The following is a 23,133-nucleotide window of genomic DNA, read 5'->3' as shown; positions in this document are numbered from 1 at the left end:
ATCTGGGTGGCTCAGCAGTTGGGCGTCTGCCTTCAGCTCAGGTCGTGATCCCAGAGTCCTGGGATCGAGTCTTGCATCGGGCTCCCTGTGGGGAGCCTGCTTCTCCCTCTGCTTAAGTCTCTGCCTCTCTCTTTGTGTCTCTCATGAATAACTAAATAAAATCTTTAAAAAAAAATTCCAGTTAGAGGAATCTCTCTTTATTTATTTATTTTTAAAGATTTTAATTTAGGGAGCCCAATGCAGGGCTCAATCCCAGGACTCTGGGATCACGACCTGAGCTGAAGGCAGACACTCAACTGATGAGCCACCCAGGCATCCCAAGAGGAATCTCTCTCTCTCTCTCTTTTTTTTTTTGTAATAATAAATTTATTTTTTTATTGGTGTTTAATTTGCCAACATACAGAATAACACCCAGGGAATCTCTCTTTAAAAATATTTCTCAAAAAAAATATTTCTCAAAAAAAAATATTTCTCAATAGGGAAAACAGCTTTATGCATTAATAGGGACACCACAATGTTGTTTATAATTTAAAAAATTGGAAACACCCTAATGGTACAATAATTGGGAAACGATTAAACCTTGGCATATCTACTTGTGTAACAGCTGACATTTACTGAGTGTTTAGTATATGCCAAGTACTATAATAAATGCTTTGGATGTACTGTTAACCCAAAGCATTCTTACAACAACCTGTGATATGTTACTCTTATGATCCCCACTTTACAGGTGAGGGAAGCAAGGCTTAAAGATCATAAAGCAGTGTCCCCGGGGACACAAAACTAGCCTGTGAGTGATGGAGTTTGGCCTCACACCCAGGGGCAGTAGGATTCCACAGCCTTCATGACTATGCTGTTACTGCAACCAACACAAAGTACACTTAAATAATGCAAGAATGTCATAATAAAATTTTAGTGTAATAAAAACAGATACAAACCACATATAATACTATCCTAACTATGTTTTATATATTTTTTAGCACTCTGCACCCAACCTGGGGCTCGGACTTGCAGCCTTGAGATCAAGAGTTGCACACTCCACCGAGTGAGCTAGCCACCTAGGCACCCCTTCACACTGCCTTTTATAAGCCCTTGAAAAATATTTTAATTAAAAGATTGTATTTATTCACTTGAGAGTGCATGCATGTGTGCAGGAGCAGCGGGGAGGGGCAGAAGGAGAGGGAGAAGCAGACTCCCTGATGAGCAGGGAGGCCAACACAGGGCTCTATCCTATCCCAGGACCCTGAGATCATGACCTAAGCCAAAATCAGATAAATGCTTAACCAACTGAGCCACCCAGGTGCCCCTTAAATGTTTTTGTTTGTTTGTTTGTTTTTAAAAAGGAGAAGTAAAATTTATTGGCTTCATTACTTAAGTCTTTCAGGCATGACTAGATCCAGGGGCCAAATAATGTCACCAGGACCTGTTCATTTTCTCTCTCCTTCCATGGCTCCACTCTTTCTTCCTCCATAACCTCAGCAAATGTTCTGGCATACCTCCAGAGATTGACTCATTGGGCCAATGTGAATCATCATTTGGGGTCAGGAGGATGCATTATTCAGATTAGCCAAATCTGGGTCTTGTGCCTATCCTTGGAACCAGCGATTGGGCTCCTCCCACCCAAACCATGTGGACTGACAGCAGCTGCAGAGGACCGTTTCCAAAAGGAAAGCCCAAGTATTATTATCAGAACATGAAGCGGGGAAAGGACACCAGGCAGGCAAAAGCAGGAACCAATAACTGTTGATAAGACCAAGGAATTATTTTTCCATTTAAAAATTTCGGGGCACCTGTGTGGCTCAGTAGTTGAGCATCTGCCTTTGGCTCACGTCGTGATCCCAGGGTTCTGGGATTGAATCCCACATCAGGCTCCCCAGAGGGAGCCTGCTTATCCCTCTGCCTATGTCTCTGCCTCTCTTTTTGTGTCTCTCATGAATAAATAAAATCTTTTAAAAATAAATAATAAAACATTTAAAATTTTCCTCAAGGGGCACCTTAGGTGGCTCAGTTAAGCATCCAGCTTTTGATTTCAGCTCAGGTCATGATCTCAGGGTTGTGAGATGGAGCCCCAGGAACAGCCTTCCTGTTCTGCTTGGGATTCTTTCTCTCTCTCTCTTTTCCCCTCTGTCCCCCTCCCTGCTCTCCCTCATATGTGCTCTCTCTCTCAAAAAAAAAAAAAAATAAATAAATCTTAAAAAAGAAAAAAAAAAAGAATCTCTCCTATAGACAGTATATAGTTAGGTCTTACTTTTCTATGCAGTATGACAATCTCTGTCTCAATTAAAATGTTTGGTCTAATTAATGTCATGTAACTATTAATATTTAACTTTGTTCTATAATTTTTCTATTTGTTTTTGATTTGTGCCATCTGTTTCTTTGTTCTTCTTGCCTATTTTGGGGTCACTTGAATAATTGTTTTAATTTCTGCATGTACTGATTTTAATTCAGAAAAATACTTTCAAGAAAATCTCAATTCAGCCAGCACTATTGCTTATTTCTCTTTGTTCTGGCAGGACAATGAAAGCCCTTGCAAATGCTGGAGTGCCTGTCCCCAAAGTTCTTGACCTCTGTAAAGATTCATGGTAATCTTCAGATTTATTTATTTTTTTATTTTAAAAAGACTTTTATTTATTCATGACATTTTGCTGTATTTGCTTTCTATATGTATATATATGTTTATATATATGTGTATTACATAATTTTATGTAATAGTAATAATTATACTATCTAATAATTTATAACTTTATACATTTTATAAATAACTGTATTCTCTCTATATATCAATTGCTTGTGGCTGAATCTTTTGAAGTAAGCTGCATACAGCATATATCTCCTAAAAATAAAGACATTTTCTTTTTTTTTTTAAGATTTTATTTATTTATTTGGCAGAAAGCACACAAGCAGGGGGAACAGCAGGCAGAGGGGGAGGGAGAAATAGGCTTCCTGAGGAGCAGAGAGTCCTATGTGGGGCTTGATCTCAGGACCTCGGGGTCATGACCTAAGCCGAAGGCAGACACCTAATTGACTGAGCTACACAGGCACCCCAAGACATTTTCTTTCATAATCACAACAGTGTTATACTTAAGATAATTAACAATAATTTATTTATTTTAAAAGATTTTATTTATTTAATCATGACAGACACAGAGAGAGAGAGGCAGAGACACAGGCAGAGGGAGAAGAAGCAGGCTCCATGCAGGGAGCCCGATGTGAGACTCAACCCTGGGACTCTGGGATCACGCCCTGAGCCAAAGGCAAACGCTCAACCGCTGCCACCCAGGCATCCCTGTTCTTTGGAATTTTTTTTTTTAAGATTTATTATTCATGAGAGACACAGAGTGAGCAAGCGAGAGAGACAGAGGCAGAGGGAGAAGCAGGATCCCTGCAGAGAGCCCGATGCGAGACTCGAACCTGGATCCTGGGATCACGCCCTGAGCCAAAGGCAGGCACTCAACCACTGAGCCACCCAGGCGTCCCAATTAACAATAATTTAATAATAAATTTAATAGCTAGCCCGTGGTCAAGTCAGAATAAACAATTTTAATGATAGAATTTTCAAAACAACATTTTAGAATAGAAAACTGATTTCTAGTAATGACTAAAAAATTGATTAATGACATTTTGGTATGTCACCTTAATACTATAGGGTGGTATATGTATCACACATACTATCCGATAATGACAGAAAGAACATCAATAAGAAGAGATATTTATTGAAGCCTCATTGGAACCAGGCATTCCATGTATATTTGCTCCCCTAATTCTTTTTTTTCCAGATTTTATTTATTTATTCATTAGAGACACAGACAGAGAGAAAGGAACAGACACAGGCAGAGGGAGAAGCAGGCTCCATGCAGGGAGCCTGATGTGCAACTCCATCCCAGGTCTCCATGATCACACCCTGGGCTGAAGGTGGCGCTAAACCGCTGAGCCACCCAGGCTGCCTTATTTGCTTCCCTAATTCCTTTTTTTTTTTTTTTTTTAAGATTTTATTTATTTATTCATGAGAGACAGAGAGAGAGAGAGAGAGAAGCAGAGACACAAGCAGAGGGAGAAGCAGGCTCCATGCAAGGAGCCCAACGTGGGACTCGATTCTGGGTCCCCAGGGTCAGGCCCTGGGCTGAAGGTGGCGCTAAACCGCTGAGCCACCCAGGGTGCCCCTGCTTCCCTAATTCTTAAAACAGCCCTTTGAAGTTTTACAGATTAAAGCAACAAAGCCCAGGGGGATTTAATAAACCTCTCACCATCACACTACTAGGAAATGGCAGAGGTGGGATTTAAACCTGGTTCTGTATGGATTCAAAGCCTCCCTGTCAACATGCTGTTCTCCTAGTAAAAACTTATCATAGTTTTTATTTAAATGTATTTATTTGAGATAGAGAAAGTGGGCACGAGAAGTGGGAGGGGCAGAGGGAGATGGAGAAACACTCCCAGCTGAGTGCACAGCCCAACTCTGGGCTTGATCCCAGAATTCTGAGATCAGGACCTGAGCTGAGGGCAGACACTTTTTTTTTTTTTAAGATTTATTTATTTATTTATTCAGTCAGAGAGAGCTAGAGAGAGGCAGAGACACAGGCAGAGGGAGAAGCAGGCTCCATGCAGGAAGCCTGACGTGGGACTCGAGCCCTGGTTTCCAGGATCACACCCTGGGCTGCAGGCGGCGCTAAACCGCTGCACCACCAGGGCTGCCCTGAAGGCAGACACTTAACCAACTGAGCCATCTAGGTGCGCCTACAGTATCACACTTAAACTGCATTCCTATAGCTTCATTGAGTGGACCAAACAGAAGATAGGCATGCTGGCAAAAAAGTACAGACAGGGCTGTGTGTGTGATTTGGTTTGGGGATGCGGTACTTCTAACCCTCTGTACTTATGTCTAAAGGAAAGGAAATGTCTAGTAATCTAGGTCTGAACTCCTTCCCCAGCATTTGGAGCAAACACGTATGACATCAAAAAGAGCAATGCAGACGTGCCTGGTGGCTCTGAGCTGCCGGCTCTTTTCGGCTCAGGTCATGATCTCAGGGTCCTGGAATTGAGCCCCACGTTGGGCTCTATACTCAGTGTAGCTTGAAGATTCTTTCTCCCTCTTCCTCTGCTCTTCCCCCTTCTCTCTTGTGTGCTCTCTCTCTAAAATCAATAATCTTAAAAAGAAAAAAAAGAAGAAGAGCAATGCCATGACTAACAACTGCCATATTATGAGCTAGGCTAGTGAAATGCCCTGTCCGTGTCCCTCCCAGGGTCATCGGCATTCCCTTCTATCTGATGGAATACTGCCCAGGCCTCATCTACAGAGACCCCTCTCTGCCAGGTTTGGAGCTCAGCCAGAGGCAGGCCATATACACTGCCATGAACAGAGTCTTGTGCAAAATTCACAGTGTGGACCTCAAGGCTGTAGGCCTACAAGACTACGGGAAACATGGTGAGCACGAGGCCATTTGTCTTTTGTCTGGATGGGTCCTTCATTGGTGTCCCTGTTTTCAGGACTGGCATGATGTCAGGGTTAATGCACCTACTGTTTGGTAAGTGTGAGGTGAGCTTCTTAGGACCCTTCTTGGAGATTGAGTTTCATTCATTCATTCATTTTTAAAAATTTTTATTTTAAAAAATATTTTATTTATTCATGAGCGACAGAGAGAGAAGCAGAGACATAGGCAGAGGGAGAAGCAGGCTCCACGCAGGGGGCTGGATGCAGGACTCGATCCTGGGACTCTGGGATTACACCCCGGGCTGAAGGCAGACACTCAACCACTGAGCCACCCAGGTGTCCCATTCATTCATTTATTTAAAGATTTTATTTATTTATTCATGAGAGACACAGAGAGAAGGCAGAGACACAGGTAGAGGGAGAAGCAGGCTCCATGCAGGGAGCCCCATGCGGGACTCGATCCTGGACTCTGGGATCACTCCCGGAATGAAAGGCAGACACTCAACTGCTAAGCCACCCAGACATCCCTCAGTTTCATTTTAATGGAGGTATCACTTACCTAGATATATCCTTGGATACATCCCTTCATGGGCTACGGAATCTCTCTTCCCTGCGATTTTGATCTTGCTGGACCATTTCAGTCTTTATTTTTTTGGTACTTTCAGATACTTCTGTTTTTTACTCTTTCTCCTAAGTATTCTTTTCAACAGGTATTGACTTCTAAAATGCCATTATGCCAAGGTGTTTTGTTTATAGAACTTGTTTCTGCTTGTTTCTTAATGTCTGAGAGTTCCATTTGTTCTTCATCCTCTTTTCATTATCAGTTTGTTTGTTTCTTTCTTTCTTTTGAAGTCAGGTGTACTAGAGTGTAGAATTCTATAAATTTGACAGATACACAATTTTAAAACCATCATTACCATTGTCTCCATGCACAAACTTTAGCATAGAGCCAAAGAATTTCACTTTTTCTGCCCTGAAAAGTTTGTATTTGACAGTTGACCAAGATGTATTCTTGGCTATAGTCAACAAGAAGCTGAGAGAGCTAAGCTGTATTTTCTTTGTCTGCTTTTAACCAAAACGTGTTTTCTGTAGGACCACATCAGAGGTTGTAGTATGTCCTATGTACATCAATTCCTGCCATTTCTGCCAAGTCACCTAAAGTTCCATATCTCCATAGGCACATGTGAGCTGAGTCCCCACAGCTAATCAGTTTGAAACACTTTGCTACAACAGAGAAAGCTTGCTGACTTCCCAGCTTAAATTGAGAGGGTTTTCCCTGTCCCTTCCAGGTACAGCTAGATCCATACCACCCCCCACACTGCCATTCTAGCCTGTTGACTAGAAATACCAACTCAGTGTGGGTTTCCCTCCACTTCATTTGGAAATAAAAATTCATTTGTTTTTATCTGAAATTTATATTTAACTGGGTGTCCTGTATTTTATCTGGCAGTCCTAGTCACCAGTAAAAGGGCCAAAAGGCAAAGACAGCACATGTTGTCCGTATTGATCAATTATTTCAAGATGACAAGAGCATTGGAGCAGAAGCTGGATGCTAATTTGTCAAGGACCTTGGGCAAGTCACCTCACTTTGTCAGAGTTTTCTCAATGGTAGAGGTTTGGTTTAAAAAAACAAAAAAACAAAAAAAAAAAAAACAAAAAGAAAACAAACATGTCCTGCACTGCCTCCGTCACACAATTGACAGGAAAATCAAATGAGGTGGTACCTATCCCAGTGCTAGGAATGAAGATAAAGGCTCAGGCAAAGCAAGTGATGGGCAGTGTGACTTCCTGCCCTGGAAAGAGAACAGCTTATGGAAGTCTCTCCCATGTGTTGTCTGAGTGGATCCTTTGCTTTTTATTTTTTAAGTGGATTGTCTTGATGCTCTTTCCACTGACCTCTTAGCACAAAGAGGCAAAGCAGAAATCTGATGTGATTGCATTTGTCCCCATGTGACCCAAGGGGGACCAGCCCCAGCTACTGGCTGTATTTTGAGCCTGATAGCATAAAGCAGTTTCATCATGCTTCAGATTCACTGATCACTGATCCAGCATCATACCTTCCTTTTCAAGAAACCTGCAATTTCTCTGGTTATGTCAGAAATCCAGCTGCTGGGCAGGGCATTAACTATAAACAGATACTACCATTTGCTCGAAGGGTAGCATATTTAAATATATTTACATATTTAAATATATTTAAATATTTGCTTGCACAAGTGAGTATCTCCAAAAAGGTACCTAAGAAACTGGTCACATGAGTTGCCTTTGGGGAAAAAGAGCTGAGTGGCTGTGCAGAGGGGTGGGAGAAAGACTACTGTATTACAAGCCATGTGAATATATTATCTATTTCAAGAATACATATTGAAATTTGTTTAAAAAAAGAGAGATTGCACACAAACATTATTTCTAACTAAGAGAGACTTTTGACAAAGATCCTTTAGTTACAGTCCAATTACCACAAAGAAACTTTCTACCTTTCTGACCTGCAGGGAGCACATAATCTTCTTCTCTTATCCCAGAGGGGCAGTCTCCTTGAGGAAGGATATTTCCATGCCTTGGCAGGCCTGATAGAGACCAGTGGCCAACAGAGACAGAAACAGGGGCAGCTGCAACTGTTTCCCATGAGAAGGGAATGTGTACAGCGCTGGTTGGTGTGTTTGGGGTGGTGGGAGGTCCCAAATCCATGTAAGAGATTTTCCTGAAAGGCTCTTTCACAAAGATTCAGCTCCTGTGGGGTTTTTTGTTTTTTTGTTTTTTTAAAAAGATTTATTTATTTTGATAGAGTGTTGTGAGACAGGGGATGGGCAGAAAGAGTGGGAGAGAATCCTCAAGCAGACTCCCCACTGAGTGTAGATCTTGAGGCTTGGCTCGATCCCATGACTCAGATCACAACCTGAGTCAAAACTGAAAGTCCAATGCTTAAAACCAACTGAGCCACCCAGGCGCCCCAGCTCAGCAATTGTAGTTTTCGTATTTGACTTCTTAGGATAATTTTCAAACTTACAGAAATGTGAAATAATGCAATGAATTACTATATATGCCCACTACTAATTTTAACAATGGTTAACTTTTGCCATATTCACTTTTCTCTTTCCCTCTCACTCTGTTTATCTCTGTCTCTGTCTCTCTCACGCTTCTCTCTCTCTCTCTCTCTCTCTCTCTCTCTCTATATATATATATATATATATATATATATATATATATATACACACACACATATATAACAAGTTGTAGAGGCCCTAACACTTGACTCTTAAGTACTACAGTGCGAATTTCCTAAAAATAAGGACATTCCCCAATACCATTATCACATCCACAAAAATTTACAATTTTCCCTGAATCTCTAAAACCCAGTCCAGGGCAGCCTGGGTGGCTCAGCAGTTTAGCGCTGCCTTCGGCCCAGGGTGTGGTCCTGGGGACCCAGGATCGAGTTCCACGTCAGGCTCCCTGCATGGAGCCTGCTCCTCCCTCTGCCTCTGTCTGTGCCTCTCTCTCTCTCTGTGCCTCTCATGAATAAATAAATTAAATCTTTAAAAATAAATAAATAAATCTATCTCCCCAAAAATAAAATAAAATAAAATAAAATAAAATAAAATAAGACCCAGCCCATATTCAGATAAATTTCATCAATTATCCCCTTATATCTTTTTTCTTAAATACTTATTTATTTTAGAGAGAAAAGAGTGAGAAAGATTAGGGGGGAGGGGCAGAGGGAGAGAATCTCCAGGAGGCTCCATGCTGAGTGTGGAGCCAGATGTGAGGTTTGATCTCAGAATCCTGAGATCATGACCTGAGACAAAACCAAGAGTCAGATGCTTAACCGACTGAGCCACCCAGGTGCCCCTCCCCTTTTATACATGAGATTTTTTCCCCCTTAAATCGGGATCTGATCAAGGAATCTAGAACATTCCCCCACACACCTGTTGTTTTTTTTCAATGAGTTTTTTAACAGACTAAGTCAGTCGTCTTATATATTCGTCTTGATTATTCCCTTATGGTTTCATTTACTTCCGTCTTCTATTTCCTGTAGTTCTGAAAACTAGAAGTTACTTCTTTTTTTAAAAAAAACACAACATTTTATTTATTTATTCATGAGAGACACACACAGAGAGAGAGAGAGAGAGAGAGGGAGAGACACAGGGAGGGAGAAGCAGGCTCCATGCAGGGAGCCTGACATGGGACTCGATCCCAGGTCTCCAGGATCACGCCCTGGGCCAAAGGCAGGCGCTAAACCGCCGAGCCCCCCAGGCTGCCCTAGAAATTACTTCTAAAGGTTTGATTTGTTTTGGATTAAATTCCTGTGAACTTTAATCTCTGCTTCTCATGGCTCAAGTAGATCTTCCAATGGGCAGGTATCTGGATGCTCCAGCTGTGCAATGGACTCTGCAGAAAGAGCTTGATCTCTTTCTTCTTGTCTTCAAGCCCTTCAGCCTCTCGGGACCATTCTTCTCTCAGATAAGGCATGAGGGCCTCACTAGAGCCATGGACCTGACACGTTTGTTAATTATATTAACAGTGACAATAATTGCCAGTTGACAATAATCAGGACAATAATAATGGCCACCATTCATTGAGCAGCCTTCTGTGCAGCTCAGTATTTGGCATGTTATGTATGGATTTAGTCCTGTGGAATTTAGGTGTCAATATGTTCATACAGAAGAAGCAAGGGAGGCTCAGAGAGGCTTAAATCAGTGAAAGCCTTGACTATGAGTTGAGCTGACTCCAGAACTACTTCCAGTGTCTGATCCCAGATATAACTTATAAGTTCCTCAATGGTAGTATGTCTTGGGTGTCATAGCAAACAACCAAATAATAGCAAATATGCATGAGTATTTACTACACTCCAGGAACATTTCCAGGAGATTTACATATTTTATCTTCCCAACAACTCTCTGAGGAGCATCTCATTGATGAAGAAAAACCAAGGTACAGTGAGGTTAACTCACTTGTCTGAGATCACAAAGAGAGCATGGCGGAGCTGGGAATCACACCCAGGCAGTCTGCCCCAGAGTCCATGCTCTTAGCCAACTACTGTTATTTAGCCAAAAAGGGATTTCTTAAGGGCAGTTAGGAAGCTGGTCAGATGTCTGAGAGGGCCAGGGATCAGGGTTGCAGGCCACGTGGCTGGGAACAATACCCAGATCACAATGATCCAGCCACGGCAGCAGGAGCATTGTGTGAGAAACTCATAAGTCATCAGAAGATGATACCACAGAGCATTACTAGGGCTTTTACTGTTTTTGGTTACTTTTTGGAACTTTTGGAGGATGTTAGAGTGGCATACCATGTTCTAATTCTCTTTCCTCAGGGGACTATATTTCACATCAGGTGCAAACCTGGATTAAACAGTATCGAGCCTCAGAAACCCGCACCATCCCGGCGATGGAGAGGCTCATCCAATGGCTGCCATGCCATCTTCCAAGGCAACAGAAAATGACAGTGGTGCATGGGGACTTCAGGTAGGCACCATTGTGAGGAGGGGCGAATATCTAGATGTGAAAAATGATGGGCAGGGCACTCAAAGGGAAAATTAAGCAGCTGGTCTGAGCCTGATTTACAGTTGAGAATTATTCCCTTTATGGAGGATCTGCTTGTGCGTGGCCTTTTAAGGCAGGGTTTCTTCACCTTGGCCTGTTGACGTTTGGGGCCAGATAGCTTTCTGTTCTCCTGTGCAACAGTGGGAGTTATTACTGCCCCAGGTTTGAGAGTACACATGTAGGGGTGCCTGGGTGGCTCAGTGGGTTAAGCGTCTACCTTCAGTTCCGGTCATGATCTTAGGGTCCTGGGATCAAGACCCACATAGGGCTCCCTGCTCATCAGGGAGTCTGCTTCTCCCTCTCCATCTGTGCCTCCTCCTGCTTGTGCTCTCTGTCTCTCTGTCTCTCTCTCTCTCAATCTTTAAAAAAAAAGATTTTACTTATTTATTCACGTATGAGAGAGAGAGGCAGAGAAACAGGCAGAGGCAGAAGCAGGCTCCATGCAGGGAACCCAATGTGGGACTTGATCCTGGGACCCCAGGATCACGCCCTGGGCCAAAGGCAGGGGCCAAACCCACCCAGGGATCCCCCAGTAAAATCTTAAAAAAAAGGAAAGAAAAGAAAAGAAAGAAAGAAAAGAAAAGAGAAAAGAAAGAAAGAGAAAGAAAGAAAAGAAAGGAAAGAAAGCAAGCAAGCAAGCAAGCTGAACATGGCGTTCACATGTGTGCTCTGGTTATGATGACTGCATAAAAATCTCCAAAACTGCATGGCTAGAAACAATGACAGTTGTTTTGCTCACAAATAGGCAGTCTGAGGACAGGATAGCTGGTTTCATTTGGGGTCTGGAATCTCCTGAAGGGTCACTCACATGCCTGGCATGAAGACAGAAGAGCTGGGCTCCCTGGGTCTCTCTATGTCTCTGTCTCTGTGGTTCTCACATGGTCTCTCCAGTGGAGCAGCTTCTGGGTGGCCGGACATCTTACCTGGGGGCTTAGGGCCGCAAAGGTGTGTGTTCCAAGAGAGGGCTGTTTGGGAGCTCATCACCCTTTGTGAGCTAGGCTCTGGAGTCCTTTAGCATCACTTCTACTTGCATTATATTTGTTAGAAGTCAAAGAAGTAGACTTTTAAGTGTCAAAGAATTTGCAGCCATATTTGAAAGCCATCACAGTGGAGAAGGAGCTACCAGAACCCAGAGGATTGCTATGTGGAGAGGGCTGCCTGACCAAAGCTGTGGGCTGTGGGAAAGGACCCCAGCGTCCCTTATGTGTCTGCTCCTTCCTGTCTCCTGCTGGTGTCCTCACTGGCTGAGTCCACCTGAGCCAGAGGGCAAGGAGCTCGTAGACAAGGGGACTGAGGGGCAAAGAGGGTGGGGAGTGCATTTGGAGGGGCAAATGGAAGACACCTGGCACAGAATACACCCCAATGCTCAGTTTCCGCAAAGCTGTCTCTCCATTCCTTCTGTGATTTATTCAGGCTGGACAACCTAGTGTTCCATCCAGAAAAGGCCGAGGTGCTTGCTGTCCTCCACTGGGAGTTCTCCACCATAGGTGACCCCCTTGTGGATGTGGCCTGCAGCTGCCTGGCTCATTACCTGCCATCCAGTTCTCCCAGTTCCCTGCTGCGAGGTAGGACCTGCTTAGGGGGAAGGAACAGGGAAGGAGGCAGCTCCATTCTCTGAGCATCTGCAGCACCAGAGTAGCTGTGCCAGCATGGATGCGAGAAATTGAGGGTCTGGTGGTTTTGGTGGAAAATGCATGTGGGATGCATTCCTGTCAGTGAGGGGAAATGGGTGGAGGGGGTATTTTAACTGAGAAGGATGTGTGCATAGAACCCTCTTCTGTTTTTGCAAAACTAATTTCTATTTAATTTTCTAAATGAAAAATACAAGTTTATTTAAAGATGTTGGAGCCAACAGATAACAGAAGGGAAAAGTTAAAGTCATCGCTAGTCCCAGAGATGACCACTGCCAATATTTTCATCTTTTTGTGTGTGTACATACGTTGGATTAAATGAAAGCTATTCTATAGTTTTATGGCCAGCTTTTTCTCACTTAATTATATATTTTGGACATGTTTTCATGCCATTAAGTATTTCTTCTACAGCATCATTTTTAACGATGGAATAGGATTTTATGGAATAGAATTAACTTAATCAAGACATTTGATTCCTATTAGGATATTTAATTTGTTTCTGATTCCTTTTATATTACCTCCCCCCAACCTCACAAAAAAGGCTGTGGACATCTTTGTAGGAATAACTTTACCTATGCTATAAGGTATAGCATACTCCTGGACAGGTATACTCCAGGACAAAGCCCTAAGAACAAAATGTATTACATGCTTCTAGCCATGAAAAGGTTACAAATGAAACAAATCAGTAAAGAATTTTATCTGTCGTAATTATTTTTTTCATAATATGGCAGGACCTTTTTTGTTTTTTAAAGTAGGGTCCACACCCTATGTGGATCCCAATGTGGGTCTTGAGCTCACAACCCTGAGATCAAGACCTGAGCTGAGATCAAGAGTCGGATGCCACCCAGGTGCTCCAGGATCAGGATTTTTCTTTTAATACTGCTTTTTATCAAATGGTTGATGGAAAATAATATGCTTCCACCCTGAACTGTGATCCAGATGGAAGTGGAGGCCTTTTATTCCTTCCTTTACTGCCAATTTAGTCCAGAATGTTTCAGGGCCAATTTGTGACTAGCTTCATGCTGGGATCCCAGCCTTGTGAGGGCAGAGAGTTGCTGAAACAAGGAGCTGACTCTGTAAACTAGCTGTGAACTCACTACCAAGGGAGGAGGTGATTTTCATAATTTAGAAGCCTGCCTCCACAGGGGAGCAGAAATCACTGACTGCTCAGAAATGGCTCTGTCTCCTCAGGTTTGAGTGACTGTGATTTCACTCAGCTGGGAATCCCTACTGCAGAGGAGTATTTGAGGATGTACTGTCTTCACTCGGAGATCCCTCCCCCTGAGAACTGGAACTTCTACATGGCTTTCTCCTTTTTCCGCATGGCCGCAGTTGTGCAAGGAATCTATAAGCACTCGCTCACAGGTAATGCTGCCTGAGGATCTGAGTCACAACCACTCAGCTTCTCCCCCTAGAAACCCATCCATGACCACAGAGGCTTCGGGGGGCACCAGTGTGGCCAAATTCTACAAGAGTCAGTTAATTCAACCATCTGTCATTAATAGCACACAATAATGTATTCTTTAAAATATTTAAAATTTTAAAAATTACTTTTTAAAGATTTATTTTTTATTTATTAGAGAGAGAGAGAGACAGAGCATGTCCAAGTAGAGGGAGGGGCAGAGGGAGAGAATCTCAAGCAGACTCCCTGCTGAGCACAGACACCCCCCCTCCCACTTGGGGCTCGATCTCATGATCCATGAGATCATGACTTGAGCCTAAATCACAAGTCGGATGCTCAATTGACTCAGCCACCCATGCGCCCTAAACTTTTAAATATAACATACAAAAAACATTAAAGTAAAAACCTACATAATAAGAATTCAATCATAATCATAATGAAGAATACAAAATTATTTTCCTTTCTTCTCAGTATCACTTCTCAAAGATAAATATTACCCTTAAAAGTTTCATGGGCCCCCCAATTTTTTCTATATATCTAGCTTCTCTCTTTCCCTCTAAGTTTTTTTTTTTTAAGATTTTTTAATTTATTTGAGAGAGAGCATAAGCAGGAGGAATGGCAGAGAGAGAGGGAGAAGCAGACTCCCTGCTGAGCAGGAAGCCCGAAGTGGGGCTCTATCCCAGGACCCTGAGATCATGACCCAAGCTGAAGGCAGACACTTAACCATCTGAGCCACCCAGGCACCCCCTCTGAGTTTTATAAAAATATGATCAGCCTACATGCATTTTTAGTACCTTGAGTTTTAAATTTTTTATGCTTAAGAATTCCTATTAAATATTTCTGTGTGTATATATGTAGGATATGTGTGTATAGTATATATATATGTATATGATTATCATAAATATACTTTACAACATAAGATATATTCTTTGCTTTTTTTCCTACTTAATAATATTTCACAGAGACCTTTCCATATGAGTATATATAGATAGAAAGCATTCTCTTTTTTTTTCTTTTCTTTTTTTTTTTTTTAAGATTTATTTATTTAGGGATCCCTGGGTGGCGCATCGGTTTAGCGCCTGCCTTTGGCCCAGAGCGCGATCCTGGAGACCTGGGTTCGAGTCCCACGTCAGGCTCCCGGTGCATGGAGCCTGCTTCTCCCTCTGCCTGTGTCTCTGCCTCTCTCTCTCTCTCTCTCTCTCTCTCTCTCTCTGTCTATCGTAAATAAATAAATCTTTTTTTTCTTTTTTTTTTAATTTTTTATTTATTTACGATAGTCACAGAGAGAGAGAGAGAGAGAGAGAGAGGCAGAGACACAGGCAGAGGGAGAAGCAGGCTCCATGCAGGGAGCCCGATGCAGGACTCGATCCCGGGACTCTAGGATCGCGTCCTGCGCCAAAGGCAGGCGCCAAAACGCTGAGCCACCCAGGGATCCCCTCTTTTTTATTTCTATGGTATATTCCATTCTATGGATATAGCGTAATTTATTTTACCTGTTCTCCTATTGACATATTTTTGGATTGTTCGCACATCTTTGCAATCACAAAGAGTGGTTGGTGAACTTCCTTTTTCACATACTTGTGAATATACCTGAAGAATAAATTCCCAGAATTAAAATTGCTAAATTAAAAGTATGTGCATTTTAAATTTTTGTAGATGTTGCCAAATTGCCCAGCAAGATGACTGCTGAAGGAGAAAAAAGATTATGTGTCTTCTTAGATGGTGGTTTTATATACATGGGAAAATGCTTTATTGAACTAGCTGGGTGTTGGTTCCACATTGTATCTTATTTCCGAGAAGAAAAGTTAAGTGTTGCTACTGAGTACTGGTGGTTGAGTTGGACGTGTATATGTAAATAAATGTATCACCTATATACAGAGTGTTTACATATGTATATATGAGGGTATGGCATAATCTTACTAGTTTTAATTATAAATCTAACGGGAGAGCAAATGAAATAATCTATATCCTAAATTAGTCAAGAAGATAGAAAGGCAGATTACAGTTTGCTCCCTATGTGGAAAGGAAGACGGATAGAAAGAAAGTAGATAGATCCTGTGGGAAAGTCCTAGAAATGATGGCTAACCCAGTAGCATTATGTACTCCCTGTTTTCCCCATGTCATAATCTCTAAATTCCACTTCCACCCAGAGGAACTGAGACTTCTTAGAGAAGTGGCTCTGCTCAGGTCTAGGACAGGACATCTACAGATGAACCCGGAACACTTTGTTGTACCAGCAAGCAAGGGAGCTATGGAACACTGCGGAGTCATATCTAAAGGACTCAGGAGCCAACCTGAATAGGTGCCCACTTGCTAATGGCAGGATACACTAAGCACCAGTAAGGATGAGGCTGAAATGGATGGGAAGCCATCAAGTATGTTTACATCCAGGAGTAAAGAGCAGCACTGAAACAGAGTCAAAACCTCACTGGTGGGTTTGGAGGGCACCAGGGAAGCAAGCCAGTATTCTAAAGGTTGATAAATAGGGGCGCCTGGGTGGCTCAGCTGGTAAAGCATCTGCCTTTGGCGCTCAGGTCATGGTTCCTGGGTCCTGGGGTTGAGCCCTGCATTGGGCTCCCTGCTGGGCAAGGAGTCTGCTTCTCCCTCTCCCTTCACCCTTCCCATGCCCATGCTTTCTCTCTCTGGCTTGCTCTCTATCTCAAATGAATAAATCTTTTTTAAAAAAATAAAAATTGATAAAAGGGAAAAAAAGTATACAAATTATAGGTGAGGCTAACCAAGTAACCGGTGAGGGAAAGTTTTTCTCTGGGAAGCATTCTGGACAGAATGACAGAATTCACATATCACCACTTTTCCACCCCTAATATATGAATGGATCTGGAAAATAAGCCTCAGTGGTGCTGACATCAGCAAGAGAGAGACAGCCAGACAATACATACCTCCTGCTGCTTCCCCTAAAAGTCAGACCTGGATCTGACAAAATCTGTAGTGCTACCAGCCTAAAGGAAACAGAGGGTTCAGAGGAGCATTTAAACAGCACGCCTGAGGCACAGCCACTCACAGTCCAGATTCTGCGACACTTCACAGTTTCTTCAACAAATTATTGCTGGGGGAGGGGGGTAGAAAAAAAATGTAAAAGGAACCTGCAGATCAAAAGGGACTTAAGGGGGGCAGCCCAGGTTGCTCAGCGGTTAAACACCACCTTCAGTCCAGGGTGTGATCCTGGAGACCCGGGATCGAGTCCCACATCGGGCTCCCTGCATGGAGCCTGCTTCTCCCTCTGCCTGTGTCTCTGCCTCTCTCTCTCTCTCTCTCTCTCTTTATAAATAAATAAAATCTTTTTTTAAAAAAAAAGGGACTTAAGGGGATGCCTGGGTGGCTCAGCCATTGAGCATCTGCCTTTGGCTCAGGCCGTTATCCCAGTTAAGGGATCAAGTCCCACATCAGGCTCCCTGTGGGGAACCTGCTTCTCCCTCTGACTATGCTTCTGCCTCTCTCTGTGTATCTCTCATGAATAAATAAATAAAATCTTTAAAAAAACAACAAAAACAAAAGGGACTTAAGGGGTACCACCTGGGTGGTTCAGTCAGTTGAATATCCAGCATTCAGCTCTAGGTTTCAGCTCAGGTCATGATCTCAGGGTTATGAGATGGAGTACTGCACAGGACTCCACACTCAGTGGGAAGTCTGCTAGAGATTCTCTCTCTCCCTCTCCCTCTGCTTCTCCCTCCTCCGTTCTGGCACATGTGTGTGCGCACTCTCTCTCTTCCTCTCTCTGTAAAATAAATAAATAAAATCTTAAGAAAAAAAAAGGGACTTAGAAGAAACATCAGCCTTTACAGTGTTTGGATCTTATTTAGATCCCTATTTGAAAAAATAAATTCTAAAAAAAATTTTTATGACAGTGAAATTTGAATTCTCACTGGACAGTCTGGACACATCATGATATTAAGGAAGCACAGTTAACTTTTTTTAAGTGTGATGATGGTATTGTGTGTTTTTAAGTCTTTGTTTTGAGACGTAAATGAAGTATTTATAGATGGAATGATCTGATGTTTATAATTTACTTCAGAAAAACCCAGGGTAGTGAGGGTGGGGATCACAGAGAATGAAACAAGATTGGCCATGCTTTGATGATTGTTGAAGCTGAGTGATAGACTTGTAGGTTCATTATACTCTTTGCTCTATTTGTGTATATCTTTGAAATTTTCCAAAATGAAAAATTAAAACATGAGTAGAAAGAAACCCAGCAGTGGGTTTGCTAGTACTGGAGGAATGTCTTAGCTTTGAGGGCATCGACACCCCAAGCTTGGTGGCAGCATGTTAACCTCAACCAGGTTCTCACATTCTCATGAGAAAGGCAGTTATAGTAGGGGAATTGATAATTCATTCACAAGTATCTGAACTTCTACTAAGCCAGGTACTGTGCCGGCTGGTACTAGCAATCCAAAGTCATGAGCAAAACAGTGTCCAGAGAAAAATCAGCATCCAAAGTTTAACCCTCCCTGATCTGGAAATAGAGGTCTCAATAAGCAGGAATTCTTAGAAATCATATTTTCCCCTCCTCCAGACACCATTAGCTCTAACCATCATTTCCCAATTTGTGTTAGGGTTTTGCAATGAAAGCTAACCAGAAATACTTAATTGAGCAGAAGGACTGTGGGGTCCATCAGGTGTCAAACAGGCCTGACTGCCTGTAGGCATTTTCTCTTGGAAAATGTGTTCTCATTGGATTCTACTTGCATGCCCAGGGATAGGCTGAGTGGATTTTGAATTATCCATTCTAGAATCTCTACACCCATAAACCCCATTGGATTGTCCTAACTGGCTTATCAAGAAACCACTTGACAGTTTCCAAGATCCTGTGTGCCACTGGGGCAGCTTCATGCTTCTCTTGGCTCCAAGGTGAAATACTCCACGTGTTTGCCAGCACATAGGAATACAGATGTTCTGTCCTTATGGAACTTTATTCCTCTGATCCTAACGGTGCTCCTTCCCTTCCCACCCAGGAAGCCAGCCAGACACCTTGAGCCAAGTGGTTACGTTTTCTCACATAAAAACAGCAAAATCACGGGCACCTGGGTGGCTCAGTCAGTTAAGCATCTGCCTTTGGCTCAGGTCATGATTGCAGGATCCTGGGATCAAGCTCCACATTAGGCTCCCTGCTCCTTGGGGAGCCTGCTTCTCTCTCTCCCTCTGCCCCTCCTCCCTGCTTGAACTTTTTCTCTCTCTCTCTTTCCCAAATAAATAAATAAATAAATAAATAAATAAATAAATAAATAAAAATTTTATTAAAAAAACCAGCAAAATCCATATTTTGAAGTAATAGTATAGAGATGTTATATAAGGGGAAACCAAAAACCCAACTCTATGATCATGAATATGATATCTGTCTGCTTGTCTTCTCTAATCAGCTGTTAAAATCATTTTTCTGTTAAGAGTTGGGGCACTTAGTACTGCCCTAGAAAGTGGGGTGTGGAGAAGGCACTATGGTGTCTTTTGCAGGACACTTTGATTCACCCCTGGGTGGGGAGAAGGAGAACTGCCACCAGAGCCAAGGGCTGATTTATATTTGGAAAGTGGGTGGTGACGTTTGGGTTTCTGGTAGGTGGCTGCTGAAATTCTAGAAAGGAAGAAGTGCTTGTGACCACAACTTAAGAGGCTGCAGTCTGCTCTGGGATGACATTTGGGAAAATACACAGAAGTGATAGCTTTCAGTCAACCCAAGCTCTCATCAGTGACTTTTCGAGAGACAGAGACAGCAGCACTCTTAGAGGGATATCCAATTAAGAAGAAGAAAATTAAGAGAGTACTTTGTACTCTCTGTTAGAAATTGATAGTTGGGGACGCCTGGGTGGCCCAGGGGTTAAGCGTCTCCCTTCAGCCCAGGGTGTGATCCTGGTCCCAGGATCAAGTTCCACATCAGGCTCCCTGCACAGAGCCTACTTCTCCCTCTGCCTATGTCTCTGCCTCTCTCTGTCTCTCATGGATAAATAAAAACAAAATCTTAAAAAAAAAGAAAAGAAAAAGCCATTATGAAGAGCAGTGGGTTTCAGAAGGTTCGTCCCATCCATGTGCCCATGCAGTTTGAGTAATGAAGGGAAGCACAACCCACTGGTGCTCATCTGCTCTCACTATACATGTGACTCCAGGAAGGGGACTGTCACATTCCTGACTGCACCCCCCCTCACAGGGGGGTGGCTCCACACCCAGCACTGAGAAGGTGCTGAGTAAAGACTTGTCCAGTGGCCTGTATTCTCTGCTATATAGCAGATGGATTTGGTTCCTAATTTGTAAGGAATAGCATAATATATTTAACTCAAAGCTGCATGAAAATGGCTCTTTTGGGAAACTGACCCCTGCAGGGGCAGAAGAAAAATAGGCCTCTGCAAAGATCCATTTATTGATTCAAAGAGAATGAAGAAAATACAGTCTCTTTAGAATATGGAAATGCTAAAAATAATCTAGGAGAGCTGGCTGTAGAGAAGCTCACTATATGGAGACAATATACACACTTCATGCTTGGATCTCAAATGTGATACACAGAATACAAAACGCCACTCTATGACATATATATTTATGTGACGTTGCAGGAAAGACGAACCGTAGAAATAGAGATCCAGAAAAGGATCAAAAAAGAAATCGTTTAGTGTTGCCAAGGGCTGGGGCAAAGGATTGAGTACAGAGGGACACACCATGGAAATTTGGGGATGATGGGCATATTCTGAATCTTGATGATAGTTCTGGTTACCTGACTAAACTCACAGAATTGTACACTTAAAAAAAAATATTTTACTTATTTATTCATGAGAGGCACAGAGAGAAAGAGAGAGAGAGGCAGAGGCACAGGTAGAGGGAGAAGCAGGCTCCATGCAGGGAGCCCGACGTGGGACTCGATCCCGGGTCTCCAGGATCACGCCCTGGGCTGAAGGTGGTACTAAACCGCTGAGCCACCCGGGCTGCCCAGAATTGTACACTTTTATAAAGAAGGTGTATACACACTATACCTCAATTTTTAATAAATTTACATTAAGGGGCACCTGGATGGTTTAGTCAGTTAAGCGTCTGACTGTTGGTTTCTGCTCAGGTCATGATCTCAGGGTCGTGGGATGGAGCTGCATGTGCACACCCTGCTCAGTGGGGAGTCTGTTTCCCCCTCTCTAACTTTCCTCTCCCTCTGCTCCCTGCCCGCTCCCCTTGCACACATGCATGTGCACACTGTCTCTCTCTGAAATAAATAAGCCTTTAAAAATTTTTACATTAAAAAAATCCTTTTCAAAAATGTCTTGATGCATGTATTTAAATAAAGGAAAAAACAGTGAGCATGTAAATTGGAGTGAGTTATGCGGTGCTTGTGCTGGCGTTGATCTGTGCAGAGCGGAGTCCAGAGACCAGGGGCTAATCTGGTCCCCAGTGACACTGTTAACCAGTTTTGTAGTGGGGGCAGTTGAGGGTCGTGCAGGGCTCTCTATACCCACCTGTGACAACAGAAGTGTTTGGAGGTCTTCCTGACTTAATTTAATTTCTTTAGAGACGAGGAGCAAGGAGCAAGCCAGCTGAGCTGGACTCCTGGCTCCCAGGCCACTGCTATAAGCTTGAGCAGATCCTTGTCTGTAAAGTGGGGAATGAAACCGTCATTGTGCTTCAGGAATTCAGTGAGCTATAATAATACAAGCAGAACACTCAGCACTGTGTCGGGTACGTGGCAAATGCTCAGCAAACGGTAGTAGCTGTTAATAGCATTATTATTAAGGGTTGTTTGGGAGTAATCACTGTTTTTCTTTGCTTCTGCTTAGGGCAAGCAAGCTCGGCAGCCACCAAACAAAATGAAAAGCTGACTGAATATATGTCCAACCTGGCATGGGATTTTGCAGTCAAAGAAGGGTTCCGGGTTTTCAAAGAGATGCCTGCCACAAAACCACCAGTGAGGATATAACTGCTGTGCCTGGGGTTCTCAGCAGGGCCTGTGACCAGCTCAAGTGTGGTAGGACCTCAGTGGTCAACTCAGCCCTCCTGTCTCTTCCCTGCTGATTGAATATCTCCCTGGAAAGCAGCATGTTGCGAGTCAGTAAGACGTCATTAACACAGCAGAACCTTAGCTCACTGGATACATCTGTTACCCTCCTAGACAGGTAAAAGGAGGGCTGACTTGAATGATCTCTGGGACGCCTGCATGGCTCAGTCAGTTAAACATCTTCCTTCAGCTCAGGCGACAATCCCAGAGTCCTGGGATCGAGTTCCGCATCAGGCTCCCTGCTCAGGGAGGAGCCTGCTGCTCCCCATGCTTGTGCTTTCTTTCTCTGATAAATAAATAAATAAAAATCTTAAAAATTAATAATAATGATCTTTGCTTTCCCTCATCATCAGGAAGAGCTAGCTCTAGATTACTCCATTTTCACTTCACTGCTCTTTCCGCGTGACTGTCCTGGATGGATAACTCCGCACAGGCAGAGGAACGCCACGTCTGTACTTCATGCCCTCTGGACATGTGGGCTTATTATTTTATGCACATTTGAAATATGTAAATTTGAAGCAGTGTGATATACAATGCATCAGTTAATAAAGTCTCTCTCTAAAAAACCCATCATGTTAAACCCCAAGGGCTAATGTCCACTGTACACTATTGCTGCTATTGATATGCAGTGACACCACTTGAGCTAATAATGGAAATTCCTCCTGTTCCTTGTCAGGATGAGTCTTGGCTTATGTTAGTTTTTAAGTTTTATTTGAGGTCTTCAGGAGTACACATTTTGCCTGTGATGCAGCCATCATCTACTTTTTAAGAAAATGGCATTACCATTTTTTTTTCTAGTTACAGACCTTTTGCAAAATAACCAAAGCTCAAACATGACAGGAGTAAAAGGAGGGGATCCCTGGGTGGCTCAGCAGTTTAGCGCCGCCTTTGGCCCAGGGCACGATCCCGGAGTCCAGGGATCGAGTCCCACGTCGGGCTCCCTGCATGGAGCCTGCTTCTCCCTCTGCCTGTGTCTCTGCCTCTCTCTCTCTCTCTCTCTCTCTCTCTCTCTCTCTGTGTGTCTCATGAATAAATAAAATCTTAAAAAAAAAAAAAGTTAAAGGAGTTGATGACATAGAAAGACTTCTCTAAAATCCTCTGCTCCCTGAGATAATCACTGTCAACAGCTTGGTGTATTAGGCTGCCAGCTGCTTGTCTCTATTACATAT

The 23,133-nt window shown here is 42.9% G+C and overlaps 1 protein-coding gene across 4 annotated transcripts in view; it reads left to right on the top strand.

The window, feature by feature from the left end:
- Window positions 1-22,906, top strand: part of ACAD10 (acyl-CoA dehydrogenase family member 10) — a 42,111-nt gene extending 19,205 nt beyond the window's left edge. For all 4 annotated transcript variants that reach the window (XM_041728958.1, XM_041728957.1, XM_041728956.1 and 1 more), the window contains exons 8-13: window positions 2,511-2,579; window positions 5,235-5,416; window positions 10,728-10,878; window positions 12,370-12,521; window positions 13,779-13,952; window positions 21,747-22,906. In XM_041728958.1, the coding sequence (XP_041584892.1) occupies window positions 2,511-2,579; window positions 5,235-5,416; window positions 10,728-10,878; window positions 12,370-12,521; window positions 13,779-13,952; window positions 21,747-21,886 (868 nt within the window). In that variant the 3' untranslated portion in view covers window positions 21,887-22,906. The remainder of the gene's footprint in view (window positions 1-2,510; window positions 2,580-5,234; window positions 5,417-10,727; window positions 10,879-12,369; window positions 12,522-13,778; window positions 13,953-21,746) is intronic.
- The last annotated feature ends 227 nt before the right edge of the window (window positions 22,907-23,133 follow it).

Source organism: Vulpes lagopus, chromosome 14, assembly GCF_018345385.1.
Source record: "Vulpes lagopus strain Blue_001 chromosome 14, ASM1834538v1, whole genome shotgun sequence".
Classification (NCBI taxonomy): Eukaryota; Metazoa; Chordata; class Mammalia; order Carnivora; family Canidae; genus Vulpes; species Vulpes lagopus.
Note: the sequence above shows the minus strand (reverse complement) of the source record. Positions and strands in the feature narration are given on the sequence as shown.